The sequence below is a fragment of the Balearica regulorum genome, chromosome Z, assembly GCF_011004875.1.
Source record: "Balearica regulorum gibbericeps isolate bBalReg1 chromosome Z, bBalReg1.pri, whole genome shotgun sequence".
Classification (NCBI taxonomy): Eukaryota; Metazoa; Chordata; class Aves; order Gruiformes; family Gruidae; genus Balearica; species Balearica regulorum.
In genome coordinates, this window is record NC_046220.1 from 49647624 (window position 1) to 49667236 (window position 19613).

The 19613-nt window shown below is 38.3% G+C and overlaps 1 protein-coding gene across 4 annotated transcripts in view; it reads right to left on the bottom strand.

Moving 5' to 3' along the window:
* The window catches only part of DENND4C (DENN domain containing 4C), a 79553-nt gene that overhangs the window by 45138 nt on the left and 14802 nt on the right, over positions 1 to 19613 (bottom strand). For all 4 annotated transcript variants that reach the window (XM_075741110.1, XM_075741111.1, XM_075741108.1 and 1 more), the window contains exons 2-5: positions 10736 to 11063; positions 5099 to 5351; positions 4066 to 4135; positions 2628 to 2797 (exon numbers count right to left, since the gene is read on the bottom strand). In XM_075741110.1, the coding sequence (XP_075597225.1) occupies positions 2628 to 2797; positions 4066 to 4135; positions 5099 to 5351; positions 10736 to 11046 (804 nt within the window). In that variant the 5' untranslated portion in view covers positions 11047 to 11063. The remainder of the gene's footprint in view (positions 1 to 2627; positions 2798 to 4065; positions 4136 to 5098; positions 5352 to 10735; positions 11064 to 19613) is intronic.

Consider the following 19613-nt stretch of genomic DNA (forward strand, 5'->3'; position numbering starts at 1 on the left):
TTAACAACTTATTTTGTAGTAGTGGGGGTCTGCTACAGGCCACCTGACCAGGGGGACCGAGCAGATGAAGCCCTCTATACACAGATAGGAGCAGCCTCACACTCACAAGCCCTGGTCCTTATGGGGGACTTCAACCACCCTGACATCTGCTGGAGGGACAACGCAGCAGAGCACAAGCAATCCAGGAAGTTCCTGGAATGTGTCGATGACAATTTTCTCCTCCAAGTGATAGAGGAGCCCACGAGGAGAGGTGCCATGCTGGACCTTATTCTCACCAATAAAGAGGGCCTGGTAGGGCACGTCAAGCTCAAGGGCAGCCTTGGCTGCAATGACCACGAAATGGTGGAATTCAGGATCCTCAGGGCAGCGAGGAGGGCACACAGCAAGCTCACTACCCTGGAGTTCAGGAGAGCAGACTTTGGCCTCTTCAGGAACCTGCCTGGTGGAGTACCATGGGACAAAGCCCTGGAAGGAAGAGGGGCCCAAGGCAGCTGGCTAATATTCAAGCATCACCTCCTCCAAGCTCAGGAGCAATGCATCCCAACAAAGAGGAAGTCAAGCAAAAACACCAAGAGGCTCCCGTGGGTGAACAAGGAGCTCCTGGGCAAAGTCAAACAAAAAAAGGAAGCCTACAGAGGGTGGAAGCAAGGGCAGGTAGCCTGGGAAGAATACAGACAAACTGTCCGAGCAGGCAGGGAGCAGGTTAGGAAAGCCAAAGCCCTGACAGAAATTAGTCTGGCCAGGGATGTCAAGGACAACAAGAATAGCTTCTATAGGTATGTTAGTGATAAAAGGAGGATGAGGGAAAATGTGGGTCCCCTCCGGAATGAAATGGGTGACTTGGTTACCCAGGATATGAAGAAGGCTGAGGTACTCAAAGACTTCTCTGCCTCAGTCTTCACTGGCAAATGCTTGAGCCACACTGCCCAGGTCACAGAAGGCAGGGACTGGGAGAATGCAGAACCGCCCACTGCAGGAGAAGATCAGGTTCGAGAATATCGAAGGAACCTGAAGGTGCACAAGTCCATGGGACCTGATGAGTTGCATCCGTGGGCCTTGAGGGAACTGGTGGATGAAGTGACCAGGCCACTTGCCGTCATATTTGAGAAGTCCTGGCAGTCCAGTGAAGTTCCCACCAACAGGAAAAGGGGCAAAATAACCCCCATTTTTAAGAAGGGAAAAAAGGAAGACCCAGGGAACTACAGGCCAGTCAGTCTCACCTCCGTGCCTGGCAAGATTATGGAGCAGACCCTCCTGGAGACTATGCTCAGGCACATGGAAAACAAGGAGGTGATTGGTGACAGCCAACACAGCTTCACTAAGGGCAAATTGTGCCTGACAAACTTGGTGGCCTTCTATGATGGGGTTACAGTGTCAGTGGATAAGGGAAGGGCAGCTGACGTCATCTACCTGGACTTGTGCAAGCCATTTGACACTGTTCCACACAACATCCTTGTGTGTAAATTGGAGAGACATGGATTCGATGGATGGACCACTCGGTGGATAAGGAATTGGCTGGATGGTCACACCCAAAGACTTGTGGTCAACAGCTCAATGTCCAAGTGGAGAATGGTGACGAGTGGCATCCCTCAGGGGTCAGTACTAGGACCGGCACTGTTCAGCATCTTTGTCGGCAACATGGACAATGGGATTGAGTGCACCCTCAGCGAGTTTGCCAACAACACCAAGCTGTGTGGTGTGGTCGACATGCTGCAGGGAAGGGATGCCATCCAGAGGGACCTTGACAGGCTGGAGAGGTGCGCCCGTGTGAACCGCATGAAGTTCAACAAGGCCAAGTGCAAGGTCCTGCAAGTGGGTTGGCGCAATCCCAAACACGACTATAGGCTGGGCAAGGAATGGATTGAAAGCAGCCCCGAGGAGAAGGACTTGGGGGTATTGATTGATGAGCCGGCAGTGTGCGCTTGCAGCCCAGAAAGCCAACCGTGTCCTGGGCTGCATCAAAAGAGGTGTGACCAGCAGGTCGAGGGAGGTGATCCTGCCCCTCTACTCTGCTCTTGTGAGACCCCACCTGGAGTACTGCTTCCAGCTCTGGGGGCCCCAGTACAAGAAAGACATGGAGCTGCTGGAGTGAGTCCAGAGGAGGGCCACAAAGCTGATCGGAGGGCTGGAGCACCTCTCCCATGAGGACAGGCTGAGAGAGTTGGGGCTGTTCAGCCTGGAGAAGAGAAGGCTCCGGGGAGATCTAATTGCGGCTTACCAGTACCTGAAGGGGCCTACAGGAAAGATGGTGAGGGACTGTTTATCAGGGAGTGTAGGGACAGGACAAGGGGTAATGGGTTTAAGCTGAAGGAGGGCCGATTTAGATTAGATGTTAGAAAGAAATCCTTTACTGTTAGAGTGGTGAGGCACTGGAACAGGTTGCCCAGAGAGGTTGTGGAGGCCCCATCCCTTGAAGTGTTTAAGACCAGGTTGGATGAGGCTTTGGGCAACGTGGTGTAGTGGAGGGTGTCCCTGCCCGTAGCAAGGGTGTTGGAACTAGATGATCTTTAAGGTCCCTTCCAACCCAAACCATTCTATGATTCTATGATTCTGTGATTTCTCAAATACAGAAGAAAGAATGCCTATCTGAACTAAAAGCAAAAACCAGTCACAGTGTGGAGCCATACCTTTTCTGCAGAAGAACAGGTCAGTACAAATGTTGAGAACACTGGTAGTGGATATTTGGTTTGAGGGTCCCAGCACTCAATAGTAGCTCCCATAGGAAGGCAGAAGAGAGGTACAGATTCCGACAGTGGGAATGACTCATAGTTCTCTTGAGGATATCTGAAAATTAAGCCTTCAGAATGGGAGAAGGAAAAGTAAGCACATTTGCTCTGCAAGCCCTAGATAATTTAATCAATATATTTTCCATAATATACAGCAAAGTCTGTTGGTTATCTGGACTTTATAACTGCAGATTACATCTGCAGAAGAAAGTCTCTCATTTGGCAGCAAGACTAAGTCATCCAAGTCACAATCATTTAAAAATTGTGTATGAATACTGAAGCATTCCCTTTTGATAACTGCTCAAAAACCAGTACATAGTAAAAACTAATTAGTGAAGATTTTTACTTTAAACCAGTTGGGAATTACCTACGCTATTCACATGTACCATTAGAATTGAATTTTATTACAAAGAAATTCCTGTGAAGAAAGTGATAATTTATCTACTGTAACAACAGCAACAATACCTTCATTGAAAATAGGATGAACTAGCTGACTGTCTACATTTTCTGCTAAACTGTCAACATGTTCCATTTAAACAAATAGTTTATTCAGTTTTCAGAAATATATCTAACTCTTGCTGGTAGAAAACAAGCACACAAGCATTGGTTTACTATTGCTCTTCATCTAGCTTATTTTATGGTACACTGACTTCATTATCTATGCTTTCTACTTCTACTTGGTAGTTTACTCCTTTCAAAGGAATGTGGTGCACTTAGTGCTCAACAGAAACTCTTTTGAAAGTTTTTTTTTTACTTCTTCAGGAAAAAAACACCTGTAGCAATACATTAAAAAACTTATAAAACCCAGACTTAAAAGACTTTTTGTCATTTATTGTTCAGAATATTTTTCACTCTCCTCAAATAAGATAAGTGAATAGTTGTGGAACTGAAGGGAAGAAACACATTTAAATTTCAAATTAAATGAAAGATGTTGCATTAGCTGTGAGACATAAAAAGAAATATGAGTAAGGTCAAATGGAATTTTTAATTACTCCTTCTCCATCATCACCAGCATAAGAAATATAAAGTCTTTTGTTACATCTGAAATGCTTGCTAAGCTTTCTGCCAAAGCTCCTAAGCTACCAAACCTGTCATGATAAGAACTAAATTAATATGGAACAATGCTATTCCTGCTAAGGCTTTTTTTTTTTTCTTTTTTGCCTGGGAAAAAGTGAGGCAAGCAAAGAAGGCATTATAGGAGTTGAGTTCAATTGATATGCTATAGGAACAGAATTCTGACAGACAGCACTTAAGCTTTGAAAATCATTATTTGATTTCAACAAGGCATTAGAATCCTTTTGTTAGCACGTTGAGATAGTTTGCTTCTAAAATTACTTACCAGCTTTATATGCTAAAGAATTAGAAGCTGGCACAGACTTCTTGTAACAAAGGTATACACTGGAACCCCACTGGAAGACACAAGTTTCATCTTAGAACCAGCAAAGATGACAACAGGCAGCAGAGAAATCAAGTATAAGCATTTGAATGTACTCCCACTTACAAAGCAGACATTTAAATAAAAAGTGTTGCAGAATAAAATGACTGGCTGGCTGCTGAGTGCATGTAAATCATGAAATCAAGAACGCACTCTTCTCACATTTTTTTAGAGAATACAGGATTTATATAAAATAATCACCACCACACTACTCTCTGACTTATTCCACTAGAAGAACAGGGAAAAGTGAAGCAGATCATTTGCAGCTTGTTGTTCTCTTGGTTATTGAAAGACTTTTATGGGAACCTCATCAGTGGAAGTGAAATTCTAAACATCATCACTTGCAGCTTTTATTGTAATTCCATAAACTGGTTATTTACATAGTGTTTTTGCAGTTTGTCTAAACATACTCTACCATTCCAAAAAAACCCACTTATTTCAGCCTGAGTAAACTAAACGCAAGACAGACTAAATAAAAGCAAACTGATTGAAAAAAAGGTACATGAAGAAACTATAAGCAGTAATTATCATTCTTACATGTCTTAGTAACATAGGCATTATTAATAACAAAGAAAAAAGTGTTTGTGATTCATCCTAAGTGTCACAATCACCAAAGGGGGGGGGTGATAATAAAAAAAAAAATTAAAAAATATCCATTGTACTACTCCTAAATAGCACCTAGGCATGAATATGCAAACTGAAGTAGTGAGTAATCAGCAGGAAGAAGTAATTCCTAATGCCGAAGGAAATCGGAGCAACAACATCTACAAAACCGAAGTCTCACCCTCAGTATATGGAATGAAAGAATTATGATGTTGTGATAGAACACAATTATAACAGCGCTAAGAAGAGTTCAAAGAGCTACTCCTTTGGGTTTGTTTGTTGGGTTTAAAAAAAAAAAAAACAACAGACAAACCTCAAGCTTTTAAATACTCACCATTCCACAATTTAAATTCTTATCAACTTTGCAGAATGTATGAGGAGGGGTTTCTCCTTTGCTGGTAACAATAACACAGATATCTGTCACTGCCAATGAATTTTGAGGTCGTATTGGAGGAGCTCTTCGGTACGTGATAAAGATCCGTTGAGAAGAAGCTGAACTGTTATTAACATTAGCACAACGACCATAAGGAGTAGCTTGAATCACCTCGCAGCCTGAAATGATGCGTTCCTTCCCTTCATATAGAACTCTGCAGACAGGCAGGAAACAAAATATTGCACACATTCAAATATATATGAAGTTACTTGGACAAATTCACAGAATGTGTTCATCTGTTAGCACCCTACGTCATCATTGCAACATTCTAATTTGCATTTCATATACTGTCTTTTGTCGTGCATAATTTGAGGCAAATAAACTGTTCTGAAATATTTAAATATTATAAGAAATCTCTGTGAGAACAAATCATAATTATGGAAAAATAAAATCGAGCCACACTGATAAGGATTTAGTTATAGAATCAGTAGGAATGCTGCACTATCAATGAAAATTAAATACAAAGGAGGGTTTAAATTGCTTGCACACATGATACCTGATAATTTCTTAGAAATTATTTCCATCACTAAACAGCCTGGAAAGTAATTTCAAGCTTGCCTCATTTTTTTGTTAAGGGATGGTGTTGGAAAAGAACAACATAAGACAGAAGTCTGCTTCCTAGATGAATTTTTACAGGGAAAAAAACCCCAAAATCAGTAATGATTTACATTCATAGTTTGACTAACATTCCTTAAAGGGAAGGGGGGTTGGCAGGGGAAGAGAAAATAACATTCCATTCCACAGAAAAGGAAGAAATAATAACTACAGTTGATTGTACTCCTAGAAAGCAGAATATATCTTACATGGCCATACAGCAACATTCACATGGTACCTGGATTTTTTAGCCAGATCACTAGTTTAGATAACCATATTCTAAGCAAAGAAAGAAAGATCCTCCACAGCTTCACAGCAGTAAATGAACTAAAACTTTATACTCCGATCTTTCCCAAACATAAAGCTATTAGGAAGTGACCATGAGAAGAAAGTCAAACCGTACATGACTGCGTATTTTTAATGCACCAATGCTACAACAGGGCAAACTTTATCTCTCATTCCACATTCGAATAAGCAATGGTTCCATTTCCTTGATTCTCTGCAGTGTGTACAGAGTACTTGCCACCTTCAAATGAGTTCTCATCTTTACAACAGAGAGCAAGATTTAGGATAAAGGTAACACATGAGAAGTTTATATTTTGTGACCTGCAGCTTCCCACACGTAATCCATCACAACTTTACTTTAAAATAAAAAATGAAAGCAACTCTCACCCCTACATATATACCAGCAGAAATGTTATTAAAACCACACCATTTCCTGACCTCATGCATAGTACTGAATTTAAGAAAACAAGCAAACACAAGAAAGCCACCACCCATGGATCACTCAAACTCAACAATTATTTTAGTGATTCAGACAAAAAATATTCAGAAGTGATACATGAAATATTTAACATGACACCCTGTATATACAAAGTCATCCCTAACAGAGTAAGTTTACTTCTACTTGTTTCAACTTCACAATGTCTGCCTTTGTTTAACTAGTAGTGATCAGGATAAGACTTGTTTCCTGCTTCTACGAGCTTATACTTTGGCCTGGATCCTAAGTACACCTTATTTGCTGTATTATTCTATCAGCTTCAATAAAGTTTCATCTCAAGCAAAATGTAACCGCATTTCCTCTAGACATTAAGTCCTTTCTTTGTAAGAAAGAGCAAAAGATCTCATGTCTTCATAAGGCTGTTTCACATTGTCCATTAAGTTCTCTCTATTGCTAGTTTTACTGATTTAAGGTATACTTCAATACATCAGATAACAGTTTAGAAAAGATAAATATTACCTTCTTGCAGCTTTTCAGTTAAAAACCTTAAACCACAGAAAACTCCGCTACTGGAAAACCATTTCAAAATAGGCAGAATGTTGCAAATTGCGTCGTATGGGGCTGCTCACCAGCTTGGCTTCTCCTCTAGGTCCAACCACATTTCTGCTTCTCACAGCCCTTATGCAAAATAATGCTTTAAGGCAACTCTTTCTATCTCATTTAAGAGAAGGCAGCATGCAAGTATTGAGTAAAGGACCTAAAATAAATATACTATGCAGTAGGAGGGTCAGAAAAGAAGTGCTGGCTCAAGCAGAGGAAAAAGATTGACTTATCTTTTATTTCTACTGCTACCACTATTATTATTTGTCCAAACACACAAGAGATTACTTTCAGCATTATTATCCTAAGCTGTTACAAACACCCAGCTGCAGTAGTCACACTGACGGGTTTTAAGGAACAATGGAAGAAGCTGGCTGTGAAGAAGATGTTCCAGTTTCTATTATGATTCTTGAAATTTGAATTCAGTTTCATTTTTTAAATACATTTCTAGTAAAGAAAAACATCTGTTCAATCTATAGTCCTGCAGATATTTTCAGAAACCTGGTATGCAGAATGGGATGGGTCCTTGGTACAAAATCACTAACCAAACTAAAACTTCCGATACTAGTTAAAAAAAAAATAAAAATCAGTATTTCTTTACTTATACAATGCACGTTACCTAACTTTTGTATTAGTAACACAAGAACCTCTGCTTCAGACAAGAAGTCTGATATTCTTTCCTTGGTCCTTTCTGTAGTAAGTGTTACAAATTGCAAAAACCACTTACACTTAAAAAGCATTTTTCTGTCAGGTTTTCTTCCATTTAAGAAACAAGTGCTGGAGCTTTCCCATATTCCTAACTCAAGTGTAAAACAAAGAGAGGTGAGATCTTGCTTCAGAGCCTCACTTCATCTAAACCAAAACAAATCTCAAATCTCAGTTCTTGTCTATTTCTGGAACACGAGCAGAAGTATTGGCTAGGAAATCACAGAATCATAGAATGGTTTGGGTTGGAAGGGACCTCAAAGATCATCTAGTTCCAACGCCCCTACTGTGGGCAGGGACACCCTCCACTAGACCACGTTGCCCAAAGCCTCATCCAACCTGGTCTTAAAGACTTGCAGGGATGGGGCCTCCACAACCTCTTTGGGCAATCTGTTCCAGTACCTCACCACTCTAACAGTAAAGCAACAGAATGACTAGTAGCTGAATTATTTATAGACTTATAAGGCTATGATATTAAATTTTACAGATATTTGTAGGAAAAGGACCTTAGAGACCTCTTGTCCTAGGACCCAACCTAAAAACAGTCACAGCAAATGCAATACCAAGAGGCACAGCACGTGGCCTAACTATAGGCAAGTGAGCACCTGCAGCAGGAAGTCGCTCTAGCAGCTTACAGACACTTCAACTAAAGAACCAGTGGAAGAATAGGGAGGAAAGAGAATGGAGGGCACAGAAATACAGAACGCAAGGACAATAGCAGAGAATCAGTAGAGTGTACCCTCATCTCCCCATTCCTCCAAACAGCATTTGTTTAATTAGTTTCCCTACAAATAGGCCTGAAAGAAATACACACATGCACGCATGCATCGGATGGGGCTTCGGGCAACTTGGTCTAGTGGAAGGTGTCCCTGCCCATGGCAAGGGGCTTGAAACTAGATAATCTTTAAGGTCCCTTCCAACCCAAACTATTCTATGATTTAACAAGAATCATCTGAATGCTTGGACATACAAAAAGAAAAGAAGCTTGCTCTAACAATCTCTTGCACATAGCTGTAGAACAGCAGGGGGAAAACATTCATATGCATCATCGCTCAGAGAGAAAAGCCTGCCATGATACGTTATGTGTGACACAAGATACAGAATAAATACTACTTGCCAAATACCACCGTTTTCCACCAATAGTTTCAAAAAGTGTCTCTGTTCGGGAAACCCTTAGTCAGCCAACTATTTGCCTATTTTGCTCATCGGGTACTTCCTATGAAATCTACCCAAGCATTCAAGGTCCTAAAGCTGTCGGAGACATGAAAATAAACATGTGCTAGCAGAGTCACTTCCATAAATGCACATACTTAAGACTGGTGGTTTAGGAATTCCTTTGAGGAATCACTCCATCTAGAAATTCTTCCTTCTGCTAAAACTTACTTAAGTTTGACATATCATTAAAAGAATAACTTCATACTGCAATTCTACACAGTCAAATCCCCTTGTAACGGTTACCTCATCTTGCAGTGTCAGTCACAAACATGGGCAAAGACTATTTTAAAGATCAGTTTCACTGAAGATTATTACAACATAGTTTAGATGATCAAGATAAACTGAAATTAGAATGTACCAGGTTAATGATACAACCTGAACTACAATTCTTAAAGCAGAGAACTTGCCATGTAACTAATTCCATTACTAAGATTTCACTATCAGTTTCTTCCTGACTGCATTCTACTTGTTAGTTGGCACTCAAACTGTAGGTCAAAAGCAGAGTATGTAGGCATTGTGCCTGAAGTGCTTCAACTTATAAATGAAATTAACTAAACTTATTACAACTTACATATACATGCATGTTTTTTACCTTACTCTTTACTATTTAATAACTAAATAAGGAAAGACACACACATTCCATATTTTGCCATCATTCTAACAGTTCCCCCTACTCATGCTCCATTTTCTCTTTCTCACTACATCCCGGGTAATTTTACAATGTCCTTACCCAAACCAGAGAAGCAGAAGTGCTATACAGAGCAATTTACACAATACTGTAGTGCTGTATGAGTTATTACAGATTGATCATTACCTCAATAAGCTACTAGCACAGACTATAACATCATGTCCAGATCTTGGGGGATTTTGTGATCTTGGTCCTGAATACTTAAACTCAGTGTCCTCTAAGTAACAGAATTAGTTCAGAGCTTCCCTGCCAGGTTGCCCCCTGCATTTATTAAACACTGAACTTAAAGCATTGACTATATCTAAGGTTTTCAAACATAGTACTAGTAACTCTTTAGGAACTTACACCTCAGACATCAAAAAGCATGGCTTTTGAAATACAAGCATGATTAGAGTTACCAAGAGACTACACAATCCAGTGTTTGCACCCAATCATGTCAGGACTTGTAAGCAACCTCACACATACTCTGATCTCACAGTAAGGCAGGCTATAAGATTCTAGATAGGTGGGTAATTTTAAGATCTTTGTTTCAGTGTCCTACCATTTTTAAATGGTATCTTTTACCTTAAGCATTAAAGTGAATTCCACAAAGTGATAATTCTGAAGTGTTTTCTGAAGTCATCACTTTCAGGTTAAGCATGTTACATTTTTTGATTTGCGCTATACCATTTCTATAAATTATTTTTCAACTACTCTCTCACCTTCCATAAAACTGTGGCAGAGAACTTCATTTCTCATTTATTTTGCTCCATTATCTCTCTCTCTATATATATATAAAATATCTTTTTAAGTTAGAACATTATAATTAATTTTAAAAAGACAGGTTCACTAGAAGATTGATACTTTTTCAACTTATTTCAGAAAAGAAATACTACACAGATATACACAATAAGCAATATAGATTCAAAGACAGTATGTTTTTAAAAGTTTTCTCACATGTGTTTTTATCATCATCTGTGAAGTATAGGATCTGATCATTATTGACGGAGGAACTAAATTGTTATAGAATTCTTACCCGATGTCAGTTAGAGGTGGTTTGTCCCGGCCTCTCTTGTAGCAAAGAAAAAGTTCAGGACTCTTTAGACTTCCATAGTTTAAGTTGGCTTGAAGGCCTGTAGGGGTGGCTTCAATACAGGTGTATCCCTCTGGGACAGTTTCACCAGTTGACTTAATTATCACAGCAATGTCAGTAATCGGAGCCTTTGGACCAGTTGATTTTGTTTCATGTCGGCTTACTTCTTGGTCCAGGAGGGTTGCAGTATCTGTATCAGTGAGCCCTGCCACTACAAAATAGTCAGCCACTCGTGGACCTTTGTCTTCTATCATGGTTATGTCAGTACTTCCTGGGAAAAATAAAGAGAAAGAAATCAAACATTCTGCTTTCAAGCTAAACCCCTTCCCTCAACAATTACGAAGATTTAAAAGCTTTAAAGAGATAATTGAAAAAAAAATTACTATATAGAGATTTCATGAAAATTCTAGGGAAAAATCCAAAACAAATTTGGATTGTCAGTAATTGCATTTCAGTTCTAGCATTGTAACAGTCATGTTTTAGCACAAGGAAGTTTAACTGAGATAAAGAAGAACTCAAAGTTCCTAACACAGCAGCTACACAGAAAATTGCTTGGTGCTAGCTATTAGACCATTCAAGCTCTTCACAGGCTATAAAGTAATGTAGGTACCCTTAATGAAAAGCATCTATATGTTTCTGCCATTGTTTCGTGAGTAATTTGACTACAGAACCATGCTGCTTTTTTTTTTTTTTTTTGAGAGAGAACAATTACAAGTATAGGCTCACTAGTTTATCTTTTGCACATTTCATCTATTCTGTCTCATAATCTAGACTTAGCTGTGCAGTCTTGAGACATGCAGCTGGCAACTGTAACATCTGGAAGTCGTTTACAAAAATCACACATCCAAACCCACATTTCATCAGCTGATCAGGCAGTACACATCACTGCTCAGCTGCACATTCCAGAACTGGAAAGAGTTGTTCTCCCAACACCAGCAAATGTTTACTAAATATATGATTTTAAACTGGTGAAACAGAAGTTTCTATTAAGAGCAGAACTAGCTGACAGACCATGCTCAAATATCACAAGTACAATTTCAAGTACCCAATCTCATGAAATACCTATGTTTATAGAAGTTGAGTGAGAAACATCTAAACAGTAGTTGCCAGCTTCTTTTAGATCCCCATGTTTCCATCACCAGATTTCTGGGGATCCCATCTAGAAAGCTAACCAAAAATGGAAGTCTGGTTCCCATCTTTGAAAAGAAGACTGCCACAGCTGCCAAGGTCCCACCTACCAAGGACTGGTGGTCATGTGTATTACCAAATAATAACTGCACCAAAATTGAGACGTTTCTTGTCTTTAGACTATCCTATTCTGCTAACTGCAGAAACATTGGCCTCTGCTAACAGAAAAGCGGTTTGGCGGAGACAGTATAATCCTGTTCCCTGCAACCTGGTTTCTACTCCTGTTCTTATCCTGCTATTTCTGACTGAAATTATACCTAAAATGTATTTTCCATCTTCACATTTTACAAGACTTTACCAGCAGGGAAAGGAAGGTAAATAACTTCATGCAAATTTGTAGTACCTATATATTCCAACTAACTCCATTTGTTATTTTCTAACACTGAAATGACAACTTTTCATATCCCTTCAAACCTGAAAGAAGAGTACCTACACCCTTTAAAAGACTCATCTCTTCTGCAATATTTTTCCACAATGCTTTTCACAACATCACTTCAGTGTTCTCTAAACACTTTGGCTATCAGCCTTTGTAGGACAATCCATCAACAGAGATGCTGAGAAGAGAAACAGCAGTGTTTGGCTCCTCTGAAAAGGGGAAAGCCATGGGACAGCTACTCACATGACTGAGTTTTCGGGACTAAAAAATGTGGATGCTCTATCAATAGGAATAAGAGGTTTATTCAACTTGTCAGGTGTTCAGTGCCTAAGTCTCCTAAAGAACAAGACAATTACTCCAAAGCCATAGCTACTTGTGAAGCTTATGAATCACTTTCAGCTACAAACTTGCAGCAGTTTACCCTTTTTACTGTCATAAACAACATGAAATTAGTGATAAAGCTCTTTATAGGTAAGTCAGCATGAAATCAGAAGTAATGGCTTCAACTTAATCTCACATAAATTGGTGCTTCTATTAAAAGGTCCCTCCTCATATTGCCACTGCTCATTCCCACCTTCAGTTTTGTACAGTACTATAGTTTGTGCAACCACATAATGAACTGGCACAAGGAATTGCTCTGACTGAATGCTAACCTGGCAGAGACTGTTTAGCGTTCAACCGGAGCAGTTCTCCAACAATTCACTGTGTCAGCACAAAAGCAGCAGCAGTATGCCCCTTACAGCTGCAGCACTGGATTAATCATAAAACTGTGAAGTCTAAGATGTTTCAGTTTGCCTCTTAGATGCTTGGACGTGTTCATTGAACTATAAAAATGAAGAAATAAATAAACTAACCACTCCCTGCTCCCCTTAAAAGAAAGGAAAGTCCTGAGCCAGAATATCTTCTAATCTGGGAAGTACTGTTTGCACTTGATATATGTAAAACCAAATTACTGGAACAAGCTGCTAAAAATAGCAAAATGGTTGGCATCATATAACTTTTTTTAAAAAACCCAAAACCCTTGTTAAATGATCCAGCCTTTTATCACCTGCTACATGTTCACACAGCTCAATTTCATGTTCCCTCAATGCAACACTAAAATTATTGCCCATATTTACCTTTAGCACACAGAGCAGGAAATAAAACAGCAACTATAACAGCATGTAATGTTAAAAATCTCACAACAGTTTGCAGTTTTTTAATCACAACTGCAGCTCCTGGAATTGCGCTAATGTTATCCTTGAATGTTTTTTATAGTGAAAATTTAACTTTCCTGGGTAAATGGAGTGAGAAAAATTTAAAAGTACCTGAAAAATTAAATATTAAGATTTGGAAGATTAAAATGCAAATGAAGATAATTCATTCCCAAATTTTTACCAGTGGGGATCAATAAAACTGTAGCAATTGGTTGCCAAGGAGCATACACATCTCTCTTTTTTTTTATTTGTCTCTTAGCCATGGCTATGTTTTACTTCACAGAAACTCTGTAACATGTGACAGGCAAAAGTCAGAGTCACCAGACAATTCAGCTGAGAAACTTGGCACACAAGCCTCATATGTCAGCACAACATTTAGCGAGTTTTTTGAAATGTTCTGAGTCTCTCAAAACAGTTCCCTTCCTTTTCCACAAGGACAAGAGGTAAGGTTTCAAGTACACTCTACAACTCACCTCTTCCAGGATTTATTCTCCAGTTTCAGAAAGTTTTAAAGCAACAGGATCTCTCAAGAGAGACCTTAAAGTAATATATCTTAATTAAGTCATGGTTATCTTCTTTAATGCAAAAGCTGTATAAATATAAAGACACTAAACTATAAATTAGCAGATAGCCACCAAAACAAATAGGAATAGCAGTGTCCAAGGACACTTTACTTTCTGAACTGCAGGAAAAAATAAACGTATTATTTGTGGGGGAACAAGATGAATCCACTGCCATTTTCCACTATTTTTGTGATACCTCACACAAGAATAAGTGTGCACACTGCTCCACTTAAAAGACAAGAGAACAAACATTCTTTTAAGAGATCTTATATAGTAAGTTTTATCACAGCAACTTTTCCACACCATAATTTCAACAGATGCTGTACTCTGTCAATTTTCTAAGAGTAGGTTTCTGTACATCATAAGACTAATACATTTATGAAATATTGAGATTTTTATTGTAACACCCCATTCTCTTGCAGGATGAAACCCAAATAAAAAAAAAAAAAATCTGAAAATAAAACCTGTTACCTTGGTGTTGGATGATGAAAATGCAGGATATATTGAACAGAAAACCCCACCAACACACAAGTCCCATGGAAGATTATTTTTTTTAAGTCTACAAAGACACTTCTGTTTCAGTCAAGTAAACTGAAAACAAAAATTGGGAATTCTGTTTTAAGAACATAAGCAATACTGTTTGAAGAACTACAAACCTCCAAGTCCATAGAGATCCATAAGGGCTATGGAGAAATTATCTAAGTGAATTTACTCTTCCAGTTCATTCATAGGACATAATAGGAAAGTTTGCTATGAACAGTATAGGACCAAAATTATTTTTAGATTTAAAAAAAAAGAATAATAATCTTCAGAATAAAATATGTACTTTTAAAATCCCCATACTTTTCTAAAAGGAATTCTCACTGGAATTAGTTTTGTAGATGAAAAACCAAACCAGCCTGCACAGACAACACTTAAAGGCACTTAGCACAACTAGTCTAAGTCAAGAGATCCATTTAGCAAAAATACGCAGGAGTGGAAAAAATAAATTATTTTTACTGCCACATGCCAGAAATATGGCAAAATGTTCTCCTCTCCCACAGACCTCTCTAAAAAGACAAGAGCCTTTCTCCCAACCACAATGTAATTTTACAATTCTTACATAATGCTCTCAAAAATACAGCAATTCAACTATTAGCTTCATATAGGCCACAGCCCATTCTTAAAGAGAGATTTCGTAGTGAAATTGTCTTGGGGAAAAGGTTTCCATTCTAAAGATCACCATTATGAATTTTGAAGAATTATGAAAAAAATACTACATTATTAGAAATTGCTTCAGTTTATTGACTGCTGTCTAAAACACCAGTTAGATTTTTCTTTCCATATAGCTAGACTGCAATTACCTTCATTTGCAGTTAGCTGAACCACAACAGAGTTGTTCTTGCAAACATATAAAAATTTGTGAGAGCAAGTTACAAGCAGCCACAATGAAGTAAAGATGACAATGTAAATTAAATTAGTACTGTATTTGTATTTTATTTCATAGCTATGTTGCTTTTATGACATAGTTACAAGCTTTTCTAAAATGGAGATTAATAATTTAAAGTTCTCAGTCTTCATTTACAGAGATTGCCACAGCTGAAGACTCCTATTCTTCAGATACATAAAAAAGTTTTCTTCTGCATTACCCACAAAACACACATATTCATTTGTGGAAGTCTACTTCGGCTATCTGTCATACTCTGAGTAATAACAAATATTTATCTTAACATTTGTAGATCCACAACTATTTTCCCAAGACTCTTCCATTTAAATTCATTAATGGCATCACTTGCTTTACCACTGCACTGGCTGTTTGTAGTCCAGTAATGTTTGCTTTGAATTCTCTATAACGTAAATACGGTGAGCAGTACTTCATTTTTCAAGAGTGGAATTATAGGAAAGTGCCTGTCTGCTCATCTAAAGTAAAGACCTAGATGCAGCACAAAGAAATAGCAGCAAAATTAGTATGCTAAAACCTTAACACCCTAGAAATTTTTATTTATTTTCTAATACGATTAAATGTTAGAAAGTTGCTAGGAGAAAACATGCATGACATGCAATTTTTTTAATCTTTTTAGAAAGTCAGAGAGTAGGATTGCAGCCTTTCATTTCAGTGTTTTATCTGAAGATAATATTCACTGAAAAAAAAATCTGGTCTGAAAATAGCATCCGAGATACAAGATGAAAAAGACTCTTGGAAGCGACACTAGGAGGCTGATCTGGCAGGCAGCGTGTGTAGTCTTAGAAGTTTTCAAGTATTTCAGAAAGCATTTTAAACACACTTTGGACATCAGCAAAACTAATACGCAGAGCTTGCCAGAGCACCAACTCAGAAACCACAAGCAACATAGCCATATAAATCTAACACACTACTCCAACTACAGTCCCCTTTTTGGCATATCAACAGAACTTTTGCAGCCATCTTATTTTCAGGACCAAACTGCTATCACTACACAACACTGTCCCAATAACACAGGGCCTACCATGTTGTATCAAAGAAACTTTGCAACTTCTCAACCAATCTCTAATGCACAGTTCAGATCTGCTCAAAAAAAAAAAAAAAGAAAAGAAAAATTGTGGAGAAAATAAAACATGGTCCTTCACTTTCCAGGAACTTTCATCCTAGTAGAGATAAGAGGCCATTTTTGCAGAAAGGCTTTTCATTAATTAAAGTCTTTAATTCCTAAAACGTCATGGCATAATTCATGCAATCTCCTTTTGAATCTGTTGTAACCAAAAGGATAGGCCTGTAACGAAGGTCTACTTGTACTGTATGTGATAAAAAACCTATTCATTGTTAAAGTAGAAGGCTAAAGATTCTTAGAATGAGCACATTACTTACCATGATAAAAAGAAAGAGCTATGAGACACTTCAAGGTCCTTATGTATGTACTTTTCAGAACGGGAGAATGCTAATTGCCTCCAGGATCATCCTTATCTTCCTGAGGTATTTAGCAACCAATTACCAACACCGAAGTATTGAGAAACTAGGGGAAAGGTAACTTGGGCCAGGGTCCCCGCAACCACCAACCCATAAGCCCCCTACCCAAATTATACCACCTGCTCAAAAGATGAAGGCGGAGAAAGAAACTGAGCATGCGTTCTAGTTTGCATACTAGGCGAAGAAATATGAACCAATTATTGTAACCAGGAGTGCACCACTTTGTAATCTTGGTAATATTTGTGTATAAATATGACAAGAGAACCAGCGTTAGGTGTGCTAGATTTGTGGCTACCACCTAGCACCTGGTGCCAAATAAAGCAGTATCTCCTCTCTGGAATAAGTTTCAGGAGTTTTACTTTTTGGATAACACTGTGATAAAATTACCGAACTCTAGAATTCTAAGTACATGTCTGTCCTAATCCTAAAAATACGGTAAGTGTTGAATTATCCTCTAAAATTAGATTGGAAAGCCAGCATAAATCTAGAAACAAATGGCATAGGTAAATGCACTTTTGGCAAGTGGACTTAAAGGAAAGGGAACATAAGTTTTATAAAACTGCATACAGCAGCAACCAAGTGAAAGAGTTTGTCACAAATGTCAATTTGACGTTTTACATACAAATGCCATACTTAGACCTGTCACTACTAAGGACAAGGTATTCTTGGCAACCTGTGTGTACGCACTCACTCCAGAGTAAGGATAACCACCCATAGAGTGGGTTCAGAGGTAGTTTTTATGGCTTATGTGCAGACAAATCCTTGGGTAATTGCTTGTTCCTTTCAACTTCTGGAAAGAAATGGCACAAATGCTGGTATCTCAAAGCACACAAAGAATAAAATAAATTTATGTCAAGAGTGTGCATGGATATCAAAGGTTTTTTCAGTTCACTCCTAAATGGAGTCCTGATCTTACATCTTCTTGAAAAAACAAACAAACAAACAAACAAACAAAACCCCCAAAAAATCAGCATAAGGCTCAGGAGGCCAACTAGCATAACTTTACCTGGAAAAATCAAATTAGTCTTAAAAGCCTCTTATTTCATCATCTCTAAGCACTCTACTACCAGCAAAGCAAACTCACTACATACTATAAACAAACTGAATGTAAAAAGTTCTACTCAAGTTTATTTTTTACATAGGAAATGACTATGAAAGAGTTGAACTTTGTTTATAAAAATCTTGCTACTTTCAAAATTCTGCTCTAAGCAAGTGTCCACTAGAAAGACATGAAATCAGATCAGTAAAAGCCTAACAGCAGAGATGGCAGCCAGTTTTATAACACAATCTTCCTGCAAATGAAGAAACACACACTGCACTAAGTGGCAGTGAAGTAACTGTATTATCTTATGCAATGGTCCCTTGAAAAAGCAGATGACTTTTTAATGATACAAGACAGACCAACTCTTTCTTATAATCAGTGACCTCTTCCTTCACTACCGACATGAAGACTCAGAACTGAGACATTCTGGACCCCAAATCACAAATAAAAATAAAGCTATAAAGAGCTTTTTCAGCCTATTTTCAATATAATCAAAGACCAGAAATCTATGTAACTGAAAATACTGGTGAACTGGTGGTCAAAGAGCTGAAATTATAAAGGTATTTCTGCAAGTGACTAATCGCAAACACATGACTTTGCAGTTTATTAAACTCACTTGTGTCTTCTTTCAGATACTGACAGTGCCCAAAAACTACAACGTATGGAAACTACTACTTACAAAGTACTTGCTGGGTGGAAGCCTACAGCATGCACATACAGATGATTGAAGAACTTAGTCAACATGGGATACTGTCTTCATAACTGAAAATATTTTTTATAACTAGACTGCATAGGAAATAAGTTTTATTCCAGACTGAAGAATGGAAGAAGACTGAAGAATGTCGTGAACTTTTTTGTTCACTGTGGCTAAAAACATCTGTTTTGTAAACTGCACAGTTAGGATTTTTAAGCAAGACAGATGTTAAACACAACTCAAGACTTCTACACAAATGCTTTGTTTTACAAGTGAATTATGCTTGGCTATTGGCAGTAAAGAAGTCAAAAGAAAAATCTATATGCATTCTGCTCTAAGATTTATTCCTAAAATAAACTGGCGTAAAGATCAGGAAAGATATTATATTTGCTAAACTAATTTAAAAGACAAAGATTGTACTGGATGGATACAAGACAGTGTGTCAGGAGGTCATCTGCAACACTCGGAAAATTTACTGGCTACAATCTGAGTAAGAGAGAACTATTACTACGTTTTTCAACCACTGTGCTAGGCAACACTTTACAAAGAACGCAAGGACCATCACAGACACCTCACTCCCCAATACAGAACTTAATAAGCCATGTGACCAAGTCTTTATACATGCAATTTCTCTATTATTATTATTTCCAATGAACCAATCAGAAGCAAGAAAGGGTAGGCAAAGTTTGTTTAGCATTCTGAAAATTCAGAAAGAAACTTTTCTTGTTGTGGTACAGAAGGGAGAGATCTGATTCTTTACTCACACAGACCATTCTTTTATCTTGTGCTGAGATTAAATAATGTTACTGGTGAAGGGATGGGAAGAACAATTTGTTTCC